Consider the following 22,260-nt stretch of genomic DNA (forward strand, 5'->3'; position numbering starts at 1 on the left):
GGGCCTTCTCCATTGAAGTGGAAAATAATCTCAAAGAAGAAGTTAATGATATGATAAACTACGTTTTCTAGACGATTCACTGTAATTGCTACTATACGCATGATTCGGTCATAATTGAACACTCTATTTAGTAGTTTTTCTTTTTTTCTCTGTCTTACGCCATGATCTTTATGTGTAATAACTAGTTTAACGATGTGAAAAGTTATGCTATTTTTATTGCTGTTTTAAAATTTCTCGCTCACTACAGAAAGGATTGTAAAATATTGGGTCATAGCTAGCTTTCGCCTTTGGACAGATTCTAGGCAGATAAAACGGGTTTCAATATTGCGTTCTCTTGCCACGGAAAAGTATGCAACGTTCAATAACCCTTCCATGTTTGATAATATCGTAGGCATAAGAATCATCGTAATAACCTTAACGAATTAATAACCATGGTTTTACCATTACTGCTAGTGGATTAATCTAGAGAATAAATTGATATTAACTTTTTAGAATCATGATAAAGTCAAGTAGAGTTTAATAACCTAATTAGTTCGAATCATTCGATAAAATCCTGTAGTACTGAATATTCAATGGCTTATTTTATTTGACACTCTACTTTTCCACAAAATAAATAATATTACGTTGTATATTTTCTTCATGTTTACCATAATAAACGTTATATTTTGTACACAACATGTTAAAGCTATCACGCATAAATAAGCTATTTGCGGCGCATGTTGATTCGATTATTGGTTACGAGAGCGTACAAGTTAACTGATATATTTATGCTGTACGCTTGCGGCAGAGCCCAATTTGCGTTGGTACACTTACCCTATATAAATGCTTCCGTAAATCCAATTTTAATTTAAATTTATGCGCGTGAATCATCAAAAACTTTTAGGTTTTGTTTATGTTAGTAACAACAATTGGTTCACGCGTGCAAAAGTTTACAACACGCGGCTATTTTTAGGGCTTCGTAGCCGCTACACGTGCTCGCCCTCTCTGGAGCATTAAAATGATGCTTTGTCGGATACTCTCCTCGGAACAGCTGTCGTGCTATTTCCGACACGAGGGGAGCTACCTTATTTTTAAGATAAGTTTGACGCCATGGATGGCATTAACATGTCGTACTTCAGGATAAATAATTACATAGCGTTGTTTACTAATGAAAGGAGTTGCTTTACTTAAGCTATTATAAATTATCTACTAGAGATGTGTGACGAAGATTAAGAATAATATCAATGTTGCTATTCAATGATCTATTTGTTGATAAAATAATAAAAACACTTATGGAATTACTTGCATACATCTAAAGTTGTTGCTTATGATACATACAGATAGAGAGGAGCCAATATGAATTGTTTGGGTTCGGGTAGGGGCCGCTATGAATTTAATCTAGCAGAGCCGAGCGCCCCACCTTACTACCCACCGCAATTACCTTACAACCCCGATTTCATCGATGAGCCGATTGGATATGATCCATCAATCGTCGATCCTGCTTATATGTGGAGCACCTACGAAAATGAATGTTACATTGGAAATACTTTCGAAAATTATGATGAGTGGGAGGGAGCACGGCGCTCCCTGTACGAAGGCGTCAACTACTGCACGTCGGTGAGTGCGCCAGCCTGTGTGCATCGCGCCACACGCATCATACATCAATTACCTACGCATTAATGTCGTGTGCTATGTGTGTACATAAACTATACCCTGTTCGTTTTGTTGTGCTATTAACATACTATCCGTTTATTACTGGCGTGTACTAGAGAATGTTTTTGTTTACGTTATTAAAACTGAGTTTCTGTTTCACCCAATAAAACTCGGATCAAAGCGGGAAGGGTGTCCAGAATGCATCAGGCGCATATACCGCGATCTATTTCCGGGCGCGGGCGTCGGCCCTATTCGTGTAAGCCTCGTTCATTTTGAACTAAAACATGCGCGAGCTCGGCCGCGGGGGCTCACTCGTGGCTGCCACCATAGCGGCGTTACACAATCGAACCGTAGCCGAGGAAAAGCCTCGACCGATCAAATCACGATCGACCTCCGCGGAGATCAGAAATGTAGTGCGTGCTATAAAAGAAGAAAAATTTTGTGAAGATCGATCTCGGCGAGCATCCGGTGGTAGCGAGCGACCACTGTCTACCGCGTCTGAAGCTTCGGAACGTGACTCCGCGTCAGTGCAGTCCAGCGAGGAGCCGCCCCCACAAGAGAGTACGTAACACGCGATCCGCGGACGAGTCACTGACGTAGCATCATGTATTACTGGAACAAAGCCAAATTTTAAAATAGAGAGACGTAGGTGACTCGTGCGGAGAGCTTGTCGCACAGTGTCGCATTTGCAGAGCCTCATGTCCGACTGCGAATATTTGACGGAGCCCTTCGATGAGGAGCAGGAGCGTGCGGCGGCGGGCTACGTGCACCCCGCCGTGCGCTCCTACATGTACTCGCCGATGGGTGAGTTTGGGTCGCTCATGAGGCTCCTTCGCGTTCGATATGCTCTTTATCGCTTATCTCGTGACAGGCGGTGATTCGGACAGCCCCGATGAAGCCACAGTGAAGTGCACTACTTGGTCTGACGGCGCCGTGGCTGCTGCAAGTATTCAATCATCCGAATCTGAATCTAGTTCATCGAGCGACGATGATTCTGAAGAACGGGAGTACGACACTCAAGGTTGCGATGCTGATTATCGCACGTTGACTCCTAGTAGACGCTTGGACAATTCCACTCGACGCGACGATGATTTTAAGTGGTTGCCGACTGGAAACATGGTTGACGAAGCAGAGGAGCAAATCTCTGAACCTAGAGGAGAAGAATATTCGGCAGCCAGTTTGGAAAGACGCCGACGTACACCGGGAGACAGATTGGATCGCGACCGCAAAACTAGGTCCTCACTAAATTCTAAACCACCACAACACCCGGCGAGCGTCAGAGCGTCACCGCGTCCCCGTCGCACGCGAAATGAAGAAACGCCTCCAGAGCTGCAAAGGCGCTGGAATTCTTATGAGCACTTCCGATGGCCGATGCCTGATGGAGGATGGTGGCCACCGCCAATGTGTTGGTGCCACGGACCTCCTGTGCCGCCGCCGTGTTACATGCACGACCGCGCATGGCCGTCGAATCCCTCGCTACCGCCTATGCCTACTAGAAGTTATAAGGTACGGGTGTAATAAAAAAATATTCAGCCAATTGGAGCTAAGAACTTCCTAAAGACATTTTACTCATGTAATAATTTACTATGACTCCTACTCGCTGGATTGTGTCAGTGAACCTAGGGCTAAATTACACAAAAGAAGTGTAGGCGACGTAATTTTGCGTAATTTAGTTACACTACTCGTTGTACAAACCCAATTTGTGTAAACCAATGTTTAACAAAATTAATGTGATGGCTTGACGAAGACTAACACTCAAAACGCTATTACGACATTGCGTTTGTTTGTCTAAACGATGAGTGTGAAATGTAAAATGTAGAGATTTTTAAGCCTCGTTAGTGCACGCCGAGCTGTAAATATGGTAGGTATGAATGATTCGAAGATAACAAGTGTTTTGATGATTGTGACGTACATTTCAGAATGATGCGGAGGATCGAGTGCGACGGCTGGAGGCAGACAAAGACAGCCTACAGCTGCAGGTGCAAGTATTGTCGGAACAGATCTCCGCACAGACAGAGAAGATGACCGACCTCGAGCGCGCGTTACAGGACGCCCGCCAAAGACTCGACGATGCGGAACAAAGATTACAAAAGGTAAATAACTATTAAATAGTAATTAGGCAATTCAAATTTAACACAACAGGTCCCCAGTGCGCTGATAATTCTGCTCGAATATCTACGCACGCAAACTACGACGTGTGTTGGAATGGAAAACTCCTGAAAAATTTACTGACGCGGAATTAAGCCACCGGCTTCAATTACACCCGCACGCTCGCACTGTTGATTTGTCTGTTTGTAGGAGCAAAATATGTTTTGAATTTGAATGCAAACTTAATGACTAAATAGACACATAAATGTTCAAAATCCTATAAGACGGATACTGTTTGTACCTCATTCTAGTTTGAAACTACTACAAAGGTCACGTTAGTTGAACAGACTTGCTTGTTTTACAACTCCGTCTTTAGAGCTTGTCTTGTCACTTCACAAGTTTCGCGTTTGTAGCTCGTTATTTACCGTGAAAGTTTACAATCTCATTTACTTCACAAACAGCGCATAAAAGGCCTACAGATTGATTAATTTAAATCAAACAATCGCTAAATAAATCTAGTTAACGGTGGCACAGTGAGACATTGCGTTGGCTCATTCGGATTTGCAGTTGAATTAATAAATATACAAGGCAAGACGGTAAACTGTTTAACATTCAGCACGGCCTAGATCCCGGTGGAACGAGGCTATTGAATAATCATGATCGGTGTGGGCCGCACAATTTCTAGCGCGCGCCTCAGCCGGTGCCCGATCTCTTTATCGCTATTCAGCTCCGTGCCACACAATCACTCTCGACTGAAGATTAAATAATAACTCGCACCACATGCCCCCAACCAGTATTAACTACGCTTTGAGGTTAACTAATTTCGCTTCAAAAGTTTATTAACTCTTAATTAATTATGGATTCGAGTTCAGAGTTGTTAATGTAATTAGGATTTTACCGAATTCCGCTTGCCGTGATTCAAACTCAAAATGACCTGTTTAAAATTTTACACTGTATTTTTTTTATTATGTTGACGTTATATCTCTATTCTATTGGACAAAAATAAACAACGGTATCAAGAGTACGGGCCATCTGGTGTTTTGTATGATTTGATCTATCATATTAACAGTGATAAAGGCATCATTTTATTGCCTCTGTACATTAGTATAGAAGTGAAAAACATACTGATGAATTTATTGGTACATTGTATGACGTGGGTTTTCAATGCGAATTATATGGTTGAATCAAAGCGTAGTTGCGTGTGTTGTAGATGTAAATGATCTGCAAATTACGCTGTCTTGTCTGAGTTGTCTCGTGAGCGTGCGAGAATGTCTGTCTCACGTCGAGATTGATGTCTCCTATTTTACCTAATTCAAACTGATTGTATACCATGTATTTGTTAGTAAATTCTATATGTATTATATTAGTTGTACCACGATGACGTTGCTGATATGCCTCGTTAGCTTTACTAATTCCCAAACTATGTTTATCGATAAACCCGGTTTACTGTCAAAATTTCAATGAAGTTTTAACGCTAGACGTATTTTGATATACCTAGCTTATAAGAGCAAAAGTTTGGAACAGCTATCCAGGTTAGGGTTATGAAAAACTTTAGTATCTTATGAACATTAAAAATGTTGACATCATCAGCGTTCGGGAACTTCATGTTTATATTCGTAGGTTGATTGACGTAATCCCAGTTTGACTGAAATACAACGATGACTAAAATCAAGGTTCGGAATTCGATAAAATAGTCGTTCCAGTGAAAATAATTATTACTTCACCTACACATGGCCAGTCGTGAATGCCAATGGATCGATCAAACTGATGGATTGGCTACTATAATATTCGCGTGTACATATAACGCGGTATTTTAATTTGAAAGTATTGAATTTTTTAGGATGTTTTAGCACACGCATATTTTTTACCGTTAGAGGAAATAATTGACTTATAAAACAGCCTTACTGAGAGTTTAAACAGTTTTGATGCCTTTTACGAACCTATCCAGATCTAAATGACAACAAATAAAATGTCGCTGCTGTGGCGGGAAATAAATAATAAGTGCATTTTTTGTAATAAATCGCAATACAGTTTAGTAGTATGTGCGCTAGTTGACATCATAAATTGATTGAAAGAAAACGTGATGAAATTATCTAGTCTTAAATTCAATTCATTAACACCTACTTAAGCTACTGTTAGTTAGAAAGCAGATCAACACGGGCAAACAGAGGCATACCACAGTGATGTCTGTATAAAATAAACAACGGATCGTTTAAATAGTTCTAATTCTGTAGTACATTTACGTCTGGGGGCAATCTGTATCGTCTATACATCTCGCCGACACCAGATGCGCCTTTTTATTAAACAAGACTACATTGTACGTACCTTTCTGTAGAGGGATGATGACACGGTAATAAAAATGAAATTCTAATCAGTCCGTACCATATAATAAAACAATATGGCTTTATTCCTCTTACCCATTTAAAAAGGGGAGGAGTTTGAAAATTTGTATGTTTTTTTTAGTATTTGTTGCCAATACTTTTTATTAGGTGAACCGATTATGATGGTTTTTGAGATGTACCTAAAATTGTGTCGTATTGTACACATTGATGATGGTCATGTTTGTTTGTTGTATAACCAAAGTAATATTTTGTTTTGAAGTCGTTATTTTTTGTAAGAATTTAAATAAATGTTTTAACTCATGACAGTTAAAATGTAGAACTCTACATATTTATAACCAAGTATCATTGCTGACGTAAAAAAGGATACATGTTCAATACGCTTTGATAAAATACCAGACGGGAAGAAATAGTCATAGTGCCTTTGATATCTTATTGAACTTTAATTTCAAAGAGGTCAATACTCAATGCTGTTTAGACGTCTCGATCTACAAATTCTATTAGCCAGCCTCTGTTCTGACAGCTTCCATTTTCTTGTCCTTGTTTTGTTATCTTGGGACGGAATGTAGTTTTTATTTGCGATAAGTGCTTCTGAGATATTATGCGAACTATGTATTGTTTGTTTTGGCAAACTTATAAAGCAGATTTCTTATGTAAGTAGTTATTTAGCTAACGAATTGTTAAAACGTAATTGGTATCAAACAAATTCATATTTAGTTATTTATATAACCTTTGAATAGAGAATTGATGAGGATGCATAATAGACATACAGTCATCACCTTTACCACCCTACTACTGGACAAGGGTCTCCTCCTGGAATAAGTGAGTTCTTAAACCTTGAGTCTACTACATTAGCCGTGTAGTTTGGAGATGCCGTCATGGACTGTTTTCGTCTTAGACATTTTATGAAACTTTGCTTGTCTTATGCCCATAAGACATGCAAAGTTTCATAAGATGCCTTCTGTCACCGTTAAAACAAGTGATAAAGGTTGTATTATTGAATCCCAGCCGCATAGTATATACATTGACATCGTACGTAGAACTCCATTCAAGTGTAAAGCTCACAGTAACATTTTAATGTACGTTGCTTAAGTTTGTTGTATGACCTACTTTGTTTTATTACGACGCTTGTTATTGCCAAGTGTATCGCGAGGTGTTCAACATTTAACACAGGTTCTTAAACTAGGATGTTTACGAGCCAGCTTTAAATGGAATTTACGAGATTTTTTTGGTTTAATTTTGATCGAATGCTGTGAATTACTTTTGAAGCGTAAAAATACAACATTGGCTGGATAAACGTAATTAATATAACTATTATTGCTAAGCTGTTTGTATTTTATGTAATATTAATTAGAAGTTAACGCGACAACGGTGTCAATTTGCGGCCATGGCCTGTTTCAGCCCAGAAACCAAGGTAAAATGCATGATCTCGTTAGTTGCCAAATAATTGGATATGTCAATTATGTGTATAATAAAAATCGAAAAAGTTCTTTATGTGTAAAAGGAATATTTTCGTTTCGTTGAAAAGGCGAAGCAGCTTCTAAATCAATCAGTTCAGGACTGACTATGAAATATTAGTGCTCCATTAACCTCTCTCTCTTCTATGCTATGAATTCCATATGGTAGTGGAGTCAGCCTTCCGAATCTTTCTCCTCTTCGCTCCATCCTGGACATCGTGTCAAATCTCAGTGAGGTTTCCGAAGACGATGTCCAGGATGGAGCGAAGTGGAGAAAGATTCGGAAGGCTGACTCATGTCTTTTTCTTTTGTCATGTTCTTTTTTACAGCTTCTCTTTTTGTTTTGGGTCGTCTGTGCTCCATTAACCAACTTGTTATAATTATTGTAATAAGTATACAATTGTATTTTCTAGGAAATGCTACAACGCTCATCTCTCGAGACACAGAAGCTGGAGTTGCTATCGAAGCTCAGTGAGGTGCGTCTGCGTGCGGCTGAACGCGGTATATTGGAGCGCTCGCCTCCGCCAGAGCCCGTTGTCAACGCTATGCCGGTGGCCAGGCCTGCACCCCCTAGAGTATGTACACTTTTTAAATGTATCTATTTTATTTTGAGATAGTAAACGAAGTATATGCAAATTCTATAGAAAAATAAGAAGAAAATATAAAATATTTTTATTATGAACTATTGGTAAGCATAATGCCTTAACCGTTCAACCAACCGTGTTGGAGGAATTAACAGGAATGCTATATTACGACTTGTTATTCTTTAGTGCGCCCGATTGCTGGAAGTGGGTTTGAGTTATAGTTTAAGAAGGAATCCTTCACAAATGTTGTATTTACCCGACATGCAGTTGCAAGTTTTTATTTTTATTCCTCAATGTCAGTTAAACGATTGAAAGAATAAATAGTTAAGTATATCAAGTAACATATAATAACGACGCTATAAATGCTGTTTCAGACGCCGCCAGCGAACTACGGCCGTCAGATCGAGCGCAACACGCACATGTACTCGTCCCTGCCGCGCTCGTCCGTGGTGACGTCGGAGGCGCGCGTGGCGTTCGGTAAACAACACACTATGGTGGTGGCGAGGGGCCGCGGACACTCCGTGCCCAACCTAGGTCGGCGGGCGTTACTATGTCGCATGACGCTTTATATACCAACAAATTGCAATAAATAGGCTGATTGGCGTGTTTTGAACTTGTGATAGGCCTACTTGAAGTCTATATGATATAAAAGTAGTAATAGATGAGGTATTGATAAGACTGTTGCACGATTTTCCACATTCGGTGCTCTCAAGTTTCCTACAAAACTCGCTAGGGGCACTATATAAACACTTTTTCATACAACTTTTTTGATATTTTTCGAACTTTGTCGATCCGGATTTCAGGACCGAAAACTTGAATGAATACGTTGAATAAGTCGTTGAAACTCGGGATGTATTTCGAAAAATAGGATAGCATATAAAATATTAAACTTATTTCACAACTACACAGCAACTAGCAATTTTGGCTTTCGCTAGTAATTCAAAACTAAGTCCTGTGGAAGCTATTCGTGGCAATTAAATGTAACTTCATGTATAATTCATGTGGTACATTTAAATTCTTGTAAATTCATCTCAATGGACGGAGCGCAAAGCGATCTTACGGTGTGAATAATTAGCTGGAGAGGCCACTGTATAATGGAGAATGTTACTAGGTATGCCAAATCGCTTGAAATTTTGACTCAGTAAAGCCTGTACATGTACATGAAAACTAGTTTTTGTTTTAGTCAAAAATACCAAGTAGTTTTGATTTTACAAGCATTCAAAGTTTCAAAAAATATCGAGTCCCGCTAACAGCGTGACGTCATAGTACACCATGCCGCGCGGGCCGCGTCCCGCTTAATATCAAGTCTCCAGCCGTAGATGTAATAGCTTATGCAGTATTTTGTTGTGATTTCGTCTGCTTATTACATTTAAAGTGTAATAATAGTAAATATTATTAAAAAAGACTATGAGAGCCAGACTTAGCGTAATGTACAATGACGTCACACCGACTCGCGCGGTTACAACTTGTTTTACTTATAAATCGGAAACTAATTGACGTATCAAAGTAATTCTTTCACTAGTATTTTTTATTTTTAACAGAGAATATGGAGAGCTAATAATCCAAATTTGTTAACATTCTCCATTTACCCTTACTACGGATCCCAAACTCGCAAGAAAATATCGACTACGATCGAAGTTGTGATACTTTTGTCTATTTTTTTCGTAGATCGGTTAAATTTCGATCGTCTTCGAGTGTGATGAAAGATTTTCCGTTATTTTGAGAAAAAAAAGTACAAGCTCGAGGCCATTCTTTTTCAACTAGTCGCTTTTATAATGAGTGTAAATAAATAGTACATTTACAAAGTTTTAGTCAGTTTAAGAGTCGATTAGACTCTTAGTACAGAAAACTATTAATATTAACCTGTCTTTAGGTTTGTCACATGTTCAAAACGTGCTCAAAATCAGCTCTACAATTAAATTACGCGTTACCAAAGTTTTTAACATTCAGTAGAGAACAGACTTTTCTACTGAAAGCTTGAAGCTTCACCTATGTCGATGTCGTAAATTGTCGTGTCGCTGTAAATGTGCTTTATTACAAAATTATATGTCCTAGCATGTGTTGAGTACTGCCCTAAAACCTCAAACGCCTTAAAATCTAGTTTTAAGCGAAACAGCTTCTTTTTACAAAACGAGTATAAATACTTACTATAGCCCGAGTCTAAAAAAAATAAACTTTTAAATTAGACTTGGGATACCGGATTATGTTGTTTTGTAATAAGAAGATTGTAATTTAAGACTTGCACGAAAAATGCTTTATTTGTTTATAAATTGTTAAGACTGATGATTATTTTAACTACGAGAACCCAATGAATGGGAAAGTTTAATCTCACTTGTTAAGATAAGTGCTTCATTAATTTAAGATCAATTACCACCAATTAGAAAAATCAAGCCCTTTTTCGATCATTGACCTGTTGAAGTAAAAGTTTGTTATCAATACATACCTATATTCTTTTTGATTCCATTCACTACTGGATTTCCCTACCTTCTGATATCTGCTAGTCATTGCAAAATTACAATTACGCTATGAAAGAAATGTTAAAAAAAATATCTTATTAGGTATTATATTGGTAGTTCTGTAATTGATTGTACTTTTACCAACAAAACCGCTAGTTAAAAAGAAGTAATGATTGTTCCAAAAACTCGCTAGTCGAAAAGTGTTAACAGCATTTTGTGCTACCATCGACAGCGGAGAAGGAAGATATCAGTGGTCGCGGCAGTCCGGCGGCGACGCTGCGGGCGCGGCTGGAGGGAGCCGACGGACCGCGCGCCTCACGCACCCCGCCACGACCGCGCACGCATCCCATGCCGTGGTACACACATCTATTAAAATATTTATGATAAAACCTCCATAGACATTCATCCTAAGTAAATTTAGAGTGTATTAGTGATTGCTTGCCTTTTTTGTTGTGATTAATAGTTTAACTCGGTTGGCCGTTGAAATTGACAACATCGAGTAAAGATTTGAAGCTAAGGATAAGGTTACAATGGAATTAGTTAAATGGATGCAAAGTCACCAATGTACATTTGATTAACGTGGTACTTAAAGTTTACTGAACCGCAGTGCTGTGCCCAACAGTGAGTGATCTTTTTTTTTATTTATATTATGTTTCTTTTTCAGGGAAAGCACAGACGTGCGCGAATGGGACTGCGACACAACGTGCGGCTGGCTAGAGAGTATGGGTTTGGAAGTATACGTGCCGGCAGCTAAAGCGTGGCTGGGCGCGTCGCCTGATGCCCGCGGATTGCTTGCTGCAGCTTCACATAACACGATAGAGAAGGAGCTCGCTATCAAACACCCGCTGCATAAGAAGAAGATTGTGCTGGCTCTTACTGACTTGTTGGTAAGTTCGTTTAATTGAGTGTGGTTTTGGGTTGATATATGGAAAGAATGGACTTTGAAATATTTTTTTTGTAGTGATGGTTTTTGTTTAGTTGAAGAAAATATGGTAAAAGATATTATATATTGTTTATTCTATACAGGTTAAAATTGTAAAGTTGTATACAGATGTCCAATTTACTGTAAGCATAATATATGTCGCCTTATAAGATATACTTCTTTGTTATATGTTACCTGCCTCGTTTGCGAGTTCAGAGTGAGCATTTGTCGTTAGAAACGCAAGTATAAAGTGTACTGACGTATATGCTGTCATATACGCAGCTTAAGGCGCTGTCTCCACGGGCGAGAAAATCGCGGCGATATTATCGTCGTGCCACGTATTTCTATACACTCTCTATGGAACCGTCTCCACACGGCGATAATATCGCCGCGATACGACGAGTGTCAACGAGCGTGCGAAACGTCAATACATCGTCGCTAGTCGGCCGCGACAAGCAGCGAGTCCGCGTCAGCGTCATTTGTTTTCAATGTTGCCTCTTGTTTCGAGAAGCTTTTTAAACAAGGAAAACGCGGGCTACGAGTCGCGACGATACGCGGCGGAATTATCGCTCGTTCGTGGAGATTGTCCGACGATACAAGGGCGGACTCGTCGCGATTCTCTCGCCCGTGGAGACAGCGCCTAAGATAGACAAGTCGTTTGCCGATGAGTTGTTTCTTTGCCGATGAGGTATTTCTTTTATTCTGTTTTCATGAATATTATGTTATATAAGGGCGTTATTGTGTCGCAGGGTGGTCACGGCGACGCACTTCTCTCCGCCGCAGGTCGTCTAGACTCAGCGTGGACTCTGCGTTGGCTAGAAGACGTGGGCGTGTGCGGGGCGCGCGCCGCCGCCTCCGACGCGGCTCTCGATGCACGTGTTCTACATCGCCTGACACATGCGGACCTGCACGCGCATCTACGAGTCACACACGCTACACACGCGCTGTCGATACGGAGAGGTAACTGAACTTTGGCCTGTTTGAACGAAACTGCGTAACTTCAGAACGATAAAATGAAAAGTATTGCCGGTAGGGGAACTGACAGCGAGCACCGATTAGTCGATGAGCCGGCGACTTCAAACCGATTGATTACACGATACCTTCACCAAAATCAAGTTTCCACAGACATTTATTACCTACCAAAATAATTTAAGCGTAGCTTGTAAAATAATTTGACCAAAAATAACAAAACAAAACAAAAAAAAACATAATATCTAGCAGATGCTAGGTTTTTTTTACTACAAATTGTCATAACAAACCTTAAATATTTAACAGCGCACATGAAAACTGAATTCATACAACATCACCTTTTACACCAATATCCTTATATAAACCAAACTAATCGACTCTTCCAGGCATCCAAGTGCTCCGCGACAACAAGTTCGACCCGGACACAATGATCCGTCGGGCCGCTGAAGGCGAGAGCGTGGCGGCGGAGGGCGAGCCCAGCTCCACGAGCAGCCAGGAGCTGGCGCGCTGGTCCTCGCACCGCGTCATGCAGTGGCTCAACGAGATCGACCTGGCCGAGTACGCACCTAATCTTAGAGGAGCCGGTAAATATACAATTCTATTGTACTTTCATTCTAAGATAAAGCTGTTTATATAATTTTAAATGTGGCCAACTTAATTATGGAAAATGTCTTTCCCCGGCTGATAGTGATAATAGGGAACTCTATCCTAAACTTAATTAAAGTAACGCATAAACTGGGGTAGATTCACTATATAGTTTCTAGGCACTACTCTCAATACAACGTATATAAAATAAATAGCGTTTATAGATTGTAAATATTGTATAAAATTTGTCATAATAATAGTATTAATGTTTCCAGGTGTGCACGGCGGATTGATGTTACTGGAGCCACGTTTCACTGCCGAGCTGTTGGCTGCACTACTGAACATTCCAGCTAACAAGACCTTACTGCGGCGGCATCTCACTCAGAGGTAACAACACCATACATTTACTTTATTTCACGTTTCTAAAGCCAGAGTAACAATTCAGTAATCTTTTTTGCAGTAGTTTAAGATGATGTTTTGAAAAAAGATAATCTTTTTTCAGATTCAACGACCTGCTAGGCAGAGAAGTAATACAACAGAAACGTAACGCCGAACAGACGCTTGGCTACCAGCCTTTGACTGCAACTACCAAATATAAGGTACAATGCACTTTTGCTTTTATTTTTTTAAACCTATAGGAATCATAGGTAATTACTATTATAATCGGCGATAGCTAGACATGCAAATTCATTCTAAACCGGCCAATTCATAAACCTTTGAGTTTGAAACGACTCGATCACCATCTTCAACACAAACCATACGATAAATGTTGCGACTTCTTCATATGAAAAAATCAATCAAATTATATTACAGGTACCAAAGAAAAGCCAGTTCTCTCTGAAACGCAAGAAGAGCAAGGATGACCTGGACTTAGGCGATCTCGTGTGCCCGCTACACGATGACTGCTCAGGTGACATTACCAACTCGCCTGTAAGTCGCCTCACTAACAACACTAATATAATACTAGCACGTTGACGATATCATCAGGAAAAAAAACATACGATTCGAAATTAGAACGTTTAAAAAGTAAATAAAAACAAGATGGCTTCAATGTTAAAACTAAAAGTGTTCCTAATATAAACATATTTGTGATCAAAATAAAGAACGCAAAGAATCAGATATTTAAAAGTTATCATTTGCACAGTACATTTTGTTAAATTCAAATAGAAAAAGCTGCTTTATAAAATATTTGGTGGATCAAAGCATTAGATTTAAATAACTGATGATATCGTCAACATTTTTTGTTAGCTTTGAGTTGTAAAATACACGTTTTATTTCAGACAAGTTTTTACCATTATCATATAAAGTTCACCATTTGAAATTGGGTCTTATAATATTTTTGAGTAATTACAATAAAGCAGAACTATTTACTGAGCTCTCCATTTGGCAGAGAATTCAGAACTGAGTGAGCCCATGAATTTCGAATTTCCCATTAATCAAACGAAGTAAATAAAGTTATAGTTCAACAAAATGACATTGTACAAATACATCGACATCATTTCTTAAAATGTAAAGCGTCTATATTTCAGAATAAGTAACAAATACATATTTTATCCCGTTGTTTCGTTCGTTTTACAACAGTATTATTTAGAGGTATGTTTTGTTTTGTATTGCACTATTTTTCTTAACTCAGTGTGCACCGTAGTTGGTGATGTGAATTTATTTAATAACAAAATTTAACAACGGCAATGGGCTTCTTTATGGTGGTTTGGGTCAATTTGATATTTTTAATCTATTCTCTTCAATTCACTTTCAATTAATAAAATAAAGCTAAATAATTGTGTTACAAATTAATTTCAGTTAAGTGGTAAGTTGATTATAAAAACAGTTTTTGTACATTTACACGAGGTTTAAAACATGCTTAGTCTACTCAGCGTAGACTTAGTTACGGAATTAAAATGCTTCGTGTTTTGCGTATTTTTGTAACTTTATAATTGGATGGATAAATTAAGGATATTAGCGTATACATGAACGTCATACGAAAATGTACAAACACATTCACACTTTAATTTGTATGTGTTAATATAAGCTGAATGGAAACCTCATTTAAATGCACATACGTATAATACGACTATTAAAATAATATGTACTAATTCTCCCCGCAACTGTTTTCAGACGATGAAAGTAAAGTCAGCGGCAGCGGACGTCGCGTCGGGTGTCTGTCCCCCGCGTGACGAGGCGCGGACACATTAGCGACAGGACCCACGCCTTGGACCGACACAACCCGATGTACAGTGTACACACAACTTAATCTACCACTAAACGTTTTACAACAACTAAGAAATCAAATGTGGAAAGTACCTTTTATACAAGCAGGCTGATTTATAGACGACAGAGGTACATACATTTAAATTCTAATAACGGTTGACTTGTTCATAATTTATATAACTAAGGAGAATAAGATTGCATTTTTAAAATGGAGTTTAGAAGGGACATTAACATTATGGCAGGCTAAAATATTATGTGCCACAATAGGCGCAGATTTTAAAGTTAGGATATAATTTCAAGAGGTCTTCGTATTATTTCGAGTGTGTTGGTGCTAAATTATATTTTGGCGAATCAGCCCTTAAAATGTTTAAAACGTAGTCCTCGAAAATAGTGTCCAAGGTTTATTTATTGTATTGTAGTTTTTAAAGTGAAAAATATAATGAAATTTCTAATACAACTGCCAAAAATCATGAATAAAATAAATGATTTGTTATAGATGTAATATAAGCTCGCCATTCATTTATCATCACTAATATTTAAACATGGCAACTAATAAAAAAAAGTAAATAAATGAGTGACGAACTTTAAAAGTTTAAGTCGTTTAAGAGATTGAATAATTCAAGTATTTAAGAAAAATATTTATTTTAACATTAATTTAATAGTTAAGTCAATATTTTTGAAGACTTATGCACTAGTTGACGAAAGTTGTTTTAATAGTCATTCAGGATCAAGCGAGCCATAGACATTCCATGAAAATATCTGGTATCTAAAGTACACGATACAAACAATAACTAGTTGATATAATGTTAAGTATTATACAGTTTGTTAAAAAGTTTTGCCGTACTTAGCGCTTTTACAAGTAATTAAGTAGCTTATTAGGAATCGACTGAAAGGCGACAATATTATTCTGGTCTCTTTTCTATTTGCTGAGATACATTTTTCATATAGTTTTAAGAGATATTATACCAGTTTATAATATATTTACTTGTAGATATGTTTGAGATGACGACAGTTTCTTAAGGCTCCTATATGAATAAATCTTTACGATACACCTTGTTCTACACTTGACAATTATGATCAAATGAGTTCTATATTTTATTGTGAGGCAATTTTTTGTCGTACGTTAATTTTATCGCACAATCATTTCAGTAGTTAATACTTTGTTGATTTTTGAAACTTTTACAGATATTTGGACACAATAGATAGATCCACAGTCCTGTTCCTAACACGTTGTGCCAAATGTTATAAACGTTGTAAGCCCTTTACGATAGTCCCTCGTCTTCCATAGGCTTTATAATGCGAGTTATTAACTAGTAAGTGAATAATTCACTGATATATCATTAAAAACAAAGTCTTTGTACAATTACGTATTAAAAACATTTTTATAATACCTTAAAAATATAAAATATAGAATTTTAAAAGTTAATAAATATTGAATGAACACACACATTGGTTTAATTTTATTTATTGTTTATCAGGGATTATTACTTTTATCAAACATCTGTTGAGAATTTACAGCAGCCGAGTCCGGGGTTGTTTTCAATATTTTGAGGCCCTCTGCAATAGAAAAAAATACATAAATCAAAAAAAGTTTTCTTTCAAAGTGACAAAAACCATCACAATCTTGGTTCATCCGTTTAGGAGAAAAAGACACGATGTCGCGATGCAAAAGACAGACGCCCCCTTTTTATTGAATAGAGATATTTTGTAAAGTTTGATGACTGTCAGATTGAGCGAAGCTGTCCGTACCTTTACCACGTCCCTTGCGACGCAGTTCCGCTATCCTCTCCACTTCGCTCTCTTCTTCTGTGTCTTTCTCCTTCTTTAACACTTCTTCCTGCGCCTGCTTCAGCAATGACTCTTCTATAAACGTTAGTTCTGGAAATATACAGATCTATTTAGTAGGTATTTCATAAGATGTGAAGATTTTAAGGTAACTGAAGATTTTTGAAATCGCCCGTTTTGATAGAACAATGTTTTCGAAAGAACTGAATTGTTGAATACGACACTAATACCTTTTATGGCAAATCCGCGTTAAATTCAACTAAAACTAACTCCCTGAGCCCTCCTAGAGCATTTCTCTCAACCAAAGATTCAATAAAATGGTAATGGAGTGGGGAAAAATACTTGTTAGCCTCGGGTCCATAGCGAGCCAGGGTCCTTGGAAGATGGTAGCAGCTGAAGGACGCAGCTTGGGATCTGGTTCCATCAACAGCGTCACTTGTTGCTTGCATTCGGCTGACAATAGGTTCACCACACAAGTACGAAAACGCCACTTACGCATCACCTATAAAGCAACAAGCTATTTGAGAAACAAACAAATTCGGTTGATAAAATTTTGATTTTTTTTACTTGATCCGTACCTGCTTTTCATACAATTTCTTTACCGATGTTTCGTTAAAGGGTAAAGCTTTATTGAGCATCGTATAAAGAATAATGCCGATAGACCACATGTCTGCCAACTTGGGAAGATAGGGCACGCCTTTAAGTACTTCAGGCGCGGCGTACGAGAGAGAGCCGCAGTACGTCTCACTGATCAAGTCTTTATCACGCTGCCGCACGTTTCGCGCGAAACCAAAATCTGTTATTTTCACATTGTAATTTGCCGTAATCAGTATGTTTTCACATTTCAAATCTCTGTGCGCTATGTTCATAGTATGTATGTAGTGTAGCCCTGAAATGATCTGTCTCATCCACAGCCTGCATTGATTCTCGGGCACAGCGCCGTTTTGTGTTAAGAAATCTAGCAAATCTCCGTTTTCTGCGAAACGTAGAAAAATGAAGTATTTAGCTCGTCGTTGAAATATATTCGAGACATGTACGATGTGAGGGTGGTTCACTCGTATCAGAATGTCTAACTCTCGGGGCAAGAACTTATTGAGATAGTCGCGCGGGGCTTGCGCGGTATCTATAACTTTGCAGGCCATTATAACGTGCCGAGTTTCGTCGACCATGTGCGTTGATTTGTAGACCTGCAAAGAGTACACGCATCATTTGTTAGATTTGTAAATGTTTACTCACTTCATAGCATCATAATTGACTGGATTATAATGATTTTTATATCTGACCTTAGCGTATGAACCTTCTCCGATAATTTTCTCCAGTATAAATCCCCTTTCTTGTAAAACCATCAGGTCCGACTGAGTCGTGTTAAGGTCGACTTTCTCGGTTGCAGGACACATTTGTTCCCGTTTTTATTTCATCTTAACTTTTATTGGTAACATACTGGTTTGTAATTTCGACGCAAATAATTTATGGGGTATAGATATTCATTTTAATTGGGGTTGTGTGACTGTAAATGTGGAAATTATTCCTGTATGACACCTGTACTCACATGACGCAACTGTCACATCTTTTTTATAAAGCATTGCTATGACAAACGATAAAGTTAGCCTACTTGTTTTTGATCTATTGGGCCTTTTCGCAATAATTTGAATATGAAAATGTGTTTTTACACAGGCGAAGACGAGCTAAGCTAAGCTGATGCTTTGAATACCATAGAATTTCGTTTCGGAATGACAACTTTCATCAAATTGCAAAGAGGTTTAGCTTTATGTTGATTTGTCGCTTCATAAATAAGGCCGTTTAACATTCTGTTTATTTTCGCTTTCATAACAAGTAGCCGAAGACTTTTTTAATAAAATCACAGCAAAGGCACAACAAGTATTCCTCTATTAATATCTTAATTATATCCTAACACCTGTCTATATTGTTTCGAAACATTATTTTAGACTAAGAAATAATAATAATCTCCATGATACACACGTCAGTAGGTATTACGGTATATCTACCTGAAGCAAAAGTAGTAAATGTTTACCAAGACGAGGTAGAGCCCGTTGTTACCTCTAGCGGTTTAACGAGAGAACTGTTCGCCGTGTTAGACGTCTCTTTTGACTCCAGTTTGCCTGGCTCTGGAGCCTCCAACTTCTTCATACGCATCATTCTATCTTCGCGAGCTTTTTTATAAGCTAACGTCTCTTGTGGTGTCCATTCTATAACATACACAAGAGTTAATTTGAGAGCATGAAAGAAATTTATTTTAAGTAGTCTTTACACATTATATTGCGTGTTGGAAGACAACTCTGCAGCTCTGCAGTAAAATAATATGATTTTATATTTTAGTCGTTGACAGGAATCTTATGTTATTTTATACTGTCGGTCTACCGAATAGTACGGATAAAACGTTAACATATTTACCCAATAGCCTGGAGTCCATTGCAATCCATTCACTGTTTATTATTTGGTCTATTTTAATCCTGTTCTGATAATTTGGTTCTAACATCAACGTAACCAATCGTTTACAATTGTCTGAAAGGGAATCTATGTAGCGGGAGCGGAACTTCCAATTCTTATTGACCTGAGCTTGGTACAGTTGCTTTATGTGTTTGTCTTCAAACGGCATTGCTCGGTTCAGCATTACATAGACCACGATACCGAGAGACCAGATATCTGTCGGCTTAGGGAAATACGCCGTACCTTGCAATATCTCTGGTGCGGTATACGACAAGGAGCCGCAAAACGTTTCACTATGAACATCTTTGAAATTTTTATCGACACAACTGCGGGCGAAACCGAAATCTGACAACTTGGCGTTCTGATTAGCTGTTAGTAAAACATTCTCACACTTTATGTCTCTGTGTGCTATTTCTAATTCGTGCATGTATTGTACGGCGAGGGCGAGCTGCCTTGTCCAAATCCTCGCTTGGTCTTCCTGTACGGCACCCTTTTGCAGAATATGTTCTAACAAGTCCCCATGCTCCATATACCGCATAAAAATAAAATATTTAAATCTCCTCTGAAATATACTATGTGTGTGTACGAGGTGTGGATGATTCAGTTTGATCAACATGTCTATTTCTCTTGGTAGGAACTTTTTTACGAAGTCCTTTGGCGCTGTGTTTGTGTCGATGACTTTACATGCTAGTACTGATAGTTTGTCGTTTTTATTAGGATTTCTGTATTCTGATAAATATACCTGTTTACACACAAAAGCGTTACTCGAAAGCATCATCCAAGTAGTAAAAAAAATCTACGTGTTTTAAAATAGATGTTACCTTAGCATACGAGCCTTCGTTAACTTTTTTGATCATTTTATAACCGCGTGTAGCAAGAGTTAGTTGCTCAGATCCGGAAAGTTTTAAGTCATCTTCATTATTATACTGAAATATTGTATTGTTACACATGTATTCTCTGTTAAATGGACCATCAACATAACTAAAAAAATGTTATCTTACCTTAGACCTGCCCTCCATCTAGTCTTTCTTTTGTCTAGATGTGACATTAGCTAGAGACTTTATCATTTCACTAGCCTGCAGCATACAAACAAAAATCGTTAATAATACAGAACGGTTATACTTATTTTTAACAGAAACTTCAAATATTTTATTTGGTAAATTACCCTATAAACCGAATCTCTTTGTGGTCCTAATATTTCGTCTTGTTTCTTCTGTGGAACTTTGCGGGTTTCTTTTAACTTTTGTCTTTCGTCTTTAGCTCGTTTTAGTGCTGCTGCTTCTACTGCGTTTAAACCTATACACAAAAACTTACAGAAATATCTTAAACTTTCATTAATATTAATTGTACGGTTGATTTACATTACAAAACTAAGCAAAAAGCCAAGCAAATTAAAACGACTTACTGGTAAGTCTACTGTCCATAGCGATCCAGTCAGACCCCAGTACCTGGGTGGCGTTGTGTCGCAGCCCTGGATCCGGCTCCAGCAGGTGCTTCACCACCGCCTTGCACTCAATAGACACGATGCTCGCCACTCGCGATCTGAACCGGTACTTCTTGCTCATCTGCTGCTCGTACAACTTGCGCATGCGCGTGTCGTCGAACGGCATAGACTTGTTCAGCATCACAAACAACACCACGCCTAAAGACCACAGGTCTGTCGGCTTTGGCTGGTAAGGTTTACCGCGCAGGATCTCCGGCGCCGCGTATGACATCGACCCACAATACGTCTCGCTCAGGACCGGCTGGTCGTCGTCGTCCACAACGAAACGTGAGAAACCGAAATCGGACAACTTCACGTTAAAGTTAGCCGTCAACAATATATTCTCGCACTTGATATCGCGATGAGTTATCTCTAACTCGTGGAGGTACTGCAAGCCTAATGCCAACTGGCGCAGCCACACTCTCGACTGATTCTCAGACACGCAGCCATTCTTCAGTATATATCCCAACAGATCGCCGTTCTCACTATATCTCATGAAAATGTAATACTTGGTCTTCCTCTGAAATATGCTATGGACGTGTATCATGTGCGGATGATTCAAACGAATAAGGACGTCTATTTCGCGCGGCAAAAACTTTACTACGAAGTCTCTCGGAGCTTTTAATGTTTCTATAATTTTACATGCGAGTGTAGCTTTGTGACTTTCATCTTTTCCAGTGTATTCCGTTAAATATACCTGAATTGGAATGCATGCGATCAATGATCGGAGGTACAATAATTTATAATGAAATAGGAAAGTAAATGGTTACCTTAGCGTATGCGCCTTCGCCTACGAACTTTAGTAATTTATAACCCTTAGAAGACAAAGTATTTTCCTCAGATACAGTAGTTTTCAAGTCGGTCATGATAACTTATACATGAGGTAACACTTGGAGCACAGTGTTTCCCACGTACCACCCTCCAACGTACCCTTCTTATTCGTTGGCCGGCTGCTCATGTCCAGAGGGAACGCAGGCATTTTTATGTTTTATTATTCGTTGAAATATTACATTGCGAAAATTTTATTATTTACATGTCCAGAAGATGGTAAGGCTGGTTATGTCAAAGAGTGTCAAATTTGTCTCTTTGACATTCTATTCTTCTTAAAATCATTCTTTGTGGTCGATAATAGAGTCGAGACGTGAAATTAGGAGGATTTTCAACTAGTGCCTAATACCAAAACTTATTGGTATGTCGCTAAATATCCGCGACGAGATAGCGATGATATAGTTTTCAAACTAATTGATCGATATGATCAAAAACATAATTAGGTAAGTAAATTATACCGAATCAGCGAATACAGA

The 22,260-nt window shown here is 38.4% G+C and overlaps 3 protein-coding genes across 6 annotated transcripts; 1 reads left to right on the plus strand and 2 right to left on the minus strand.

The window, feature by feature from the left end:
- Positions 1 to 1,604: 1,604 nt before the first annotated feature.
- On the plus strand, positions 1,605 to 16,685 carry Liprin-beta (liprin-beta 1). 4 transcript variants are annotated; one of them, XM_076116115.1, is made up of 13 exons: positions 1,605 to 2,193; positions 2,504 to 3,138; positions 3,552 to 3,725; positions 7,930 to 8,091; positions 8,475 to 8,634; positions 10,789 to 10,912; positions 11,221 to 11,443; positions 12,228 to 12,438; positions 12,834 to 13,031; positions 13,308 to 13,419; positions 13,535 to 13,631; positions 13,846 to 13,962; positions 15,148 to 16,685. In XM_076116115.1, the coding sequence occupies exons 1-13, from the start codon at positions 1,917 to 1,919 to the stop codon at positions 15,223 to 15,225; spliced, it is 2,568 nt and encodes an 855-aa protein (XP_075972230.1). In that variant the 5' UTR covers positions 1,605 to 1,916; the 3' UTR covers positions 15,226 to 16,685. The 4 variants fall into 4 exon arrangements, with proteins under 4 accessions (XP_075972230.1, XP_075972231.1, XP_075972232.1 ...); XM_076116116.1 differs by having other exon boundaries at positions 13,846 to 13,942; XM_076116117.1 differs by having other exon boundaries at positions 8,475 to 8,577.
- On the minus strand, positions 16,596 to 18,610 carry LOC142974025 (testis-specific serine/threonine-protein kinase 3-like). The gene is made up of 5 exons (XM_076116119.1): positions 18,309 to 18,610; positions 17,604 to 18,212; positions 17,368 to 17,527; positions 16,990 to 17,118; positions 16,596 to 16,797 (listed from the first exon to the last, which is right to left on the minus strand). Exons 1-5 carry the CDS (start codon positions 18,420 to 18,422, stop codon positions 16,715 to 16,717), a joined length of 1,095 nt encoding a protein of 364 aa, XP_075972234.1. The 5' UTR covers positions 18,423 to 18,610; the 3' UTR covers positions 16,596 to 16,714.
- On the minus strand, positions 17,861 to 22,062 carry LOC142974027 (ribosomal protein S6 kinase alpha-4-like). The gene is made up of 7 exons (XM_076116120.1): positions 21,727 to 22,062; positions 20,879 to 21,653; positions 20,639 to 20,769; positions 20,295 to 20,399; positions 19,438 to 20,215; positions 19,058 to 19,232; positions 17,861 to 18,001 (listed from the first exon to the last, which is right to left on the minus strand). Coding segments are annotated over exons 1-7 (2,061 nt in total). The 5' UTR covers positions 21,823 to 22,062; the 3' UTR covers positions 17,861 to 18,000.
- Positions 22,063 to 22,260: the final 198 nt, after the last annotated feature.

This window comes from Anticarsia gemmatalis, chromosome 7 (genome assembly GCF_050436995.1).
Source record: "Anticarsia gemmatalis isolate Benzon Research Colony breed Stoneville strain chromosome 7, ilAntGemm2 primary, whole genome shotgun sequence".
NCBI lineage: Eukaryota > Metazoa > Arthropoda > Insecta > Lepidoptera > Erebidae > Anticarsia > Anticarsia gemmatalis.

Excerpts from the sequence above, each read along its gene's own strand:
- Liprin-beta (XM_076116115.1), top strand. The coding sequence starts at position 1,917 with ATGCGCGAGCTCGGCCGCGGGGGCTCACTCGTGGCTGCCACCATAGCG. Across the intron at positions 10,913-11,220 it reads CGCACGCATCCCATGCCGTG|GGAAAGCACAGACGTGCGCG; the intron begins GTACACACATCT and ends TTTCTTTTTCAG. Across the intron at positions 13,963-15,147 it reads GTGACATTACCAACTCGCCT|ACGATGAAAGTAAAGTCAGC; the intron begins GTAAGTCGCCTC and ends AACTGTTTTCAG.
- LOC142974025 (XM_076116119.1), bottom strand. The coding sequence starts at position 18,422 with ATGTGTCCTGCAACCGAGAAAGTCGACCTTAACACGACTCAGTCGGAC. Across the intron at positions 17,528-17,603 it reads AGAAATTGTATGAAAAGCAG|GTGATGCGTAAGTGGCGTTT; the intron begins GTACGGATCAAG and ends GTTGCTTTATAG. Across the intron at positions 16,798-16,989 it reads TCGCAAGGGACGTGGTAAAG|AGGGCCTCAAAATATTGAAA; the intron begins GTACGGACAGCT and ends TTTCTATTGCAG.
- LOC142974027 (XM_076116120.1), bottom strand. The coding sequence starts at position 21,822 with ATGACCGACTTGAAAACTACTGTATCTGAGGAAAATACTTTGTCTTCT. Across the intron at positions 20,400-20,638 it reads AAAGAGATTCGGTTTATAGG|TATAATAATGAAGATGACTT; the intron begins GTAATTTACCAA and ends ACAATATTTCAG. Across the intron at positions 19,233-19,437 it reads AATGGACTCCAGGCTATTGG|AATGGACACCACAAGAGACG; the intron begins GTAAATATGTTA and ends TGTATGTTATAG.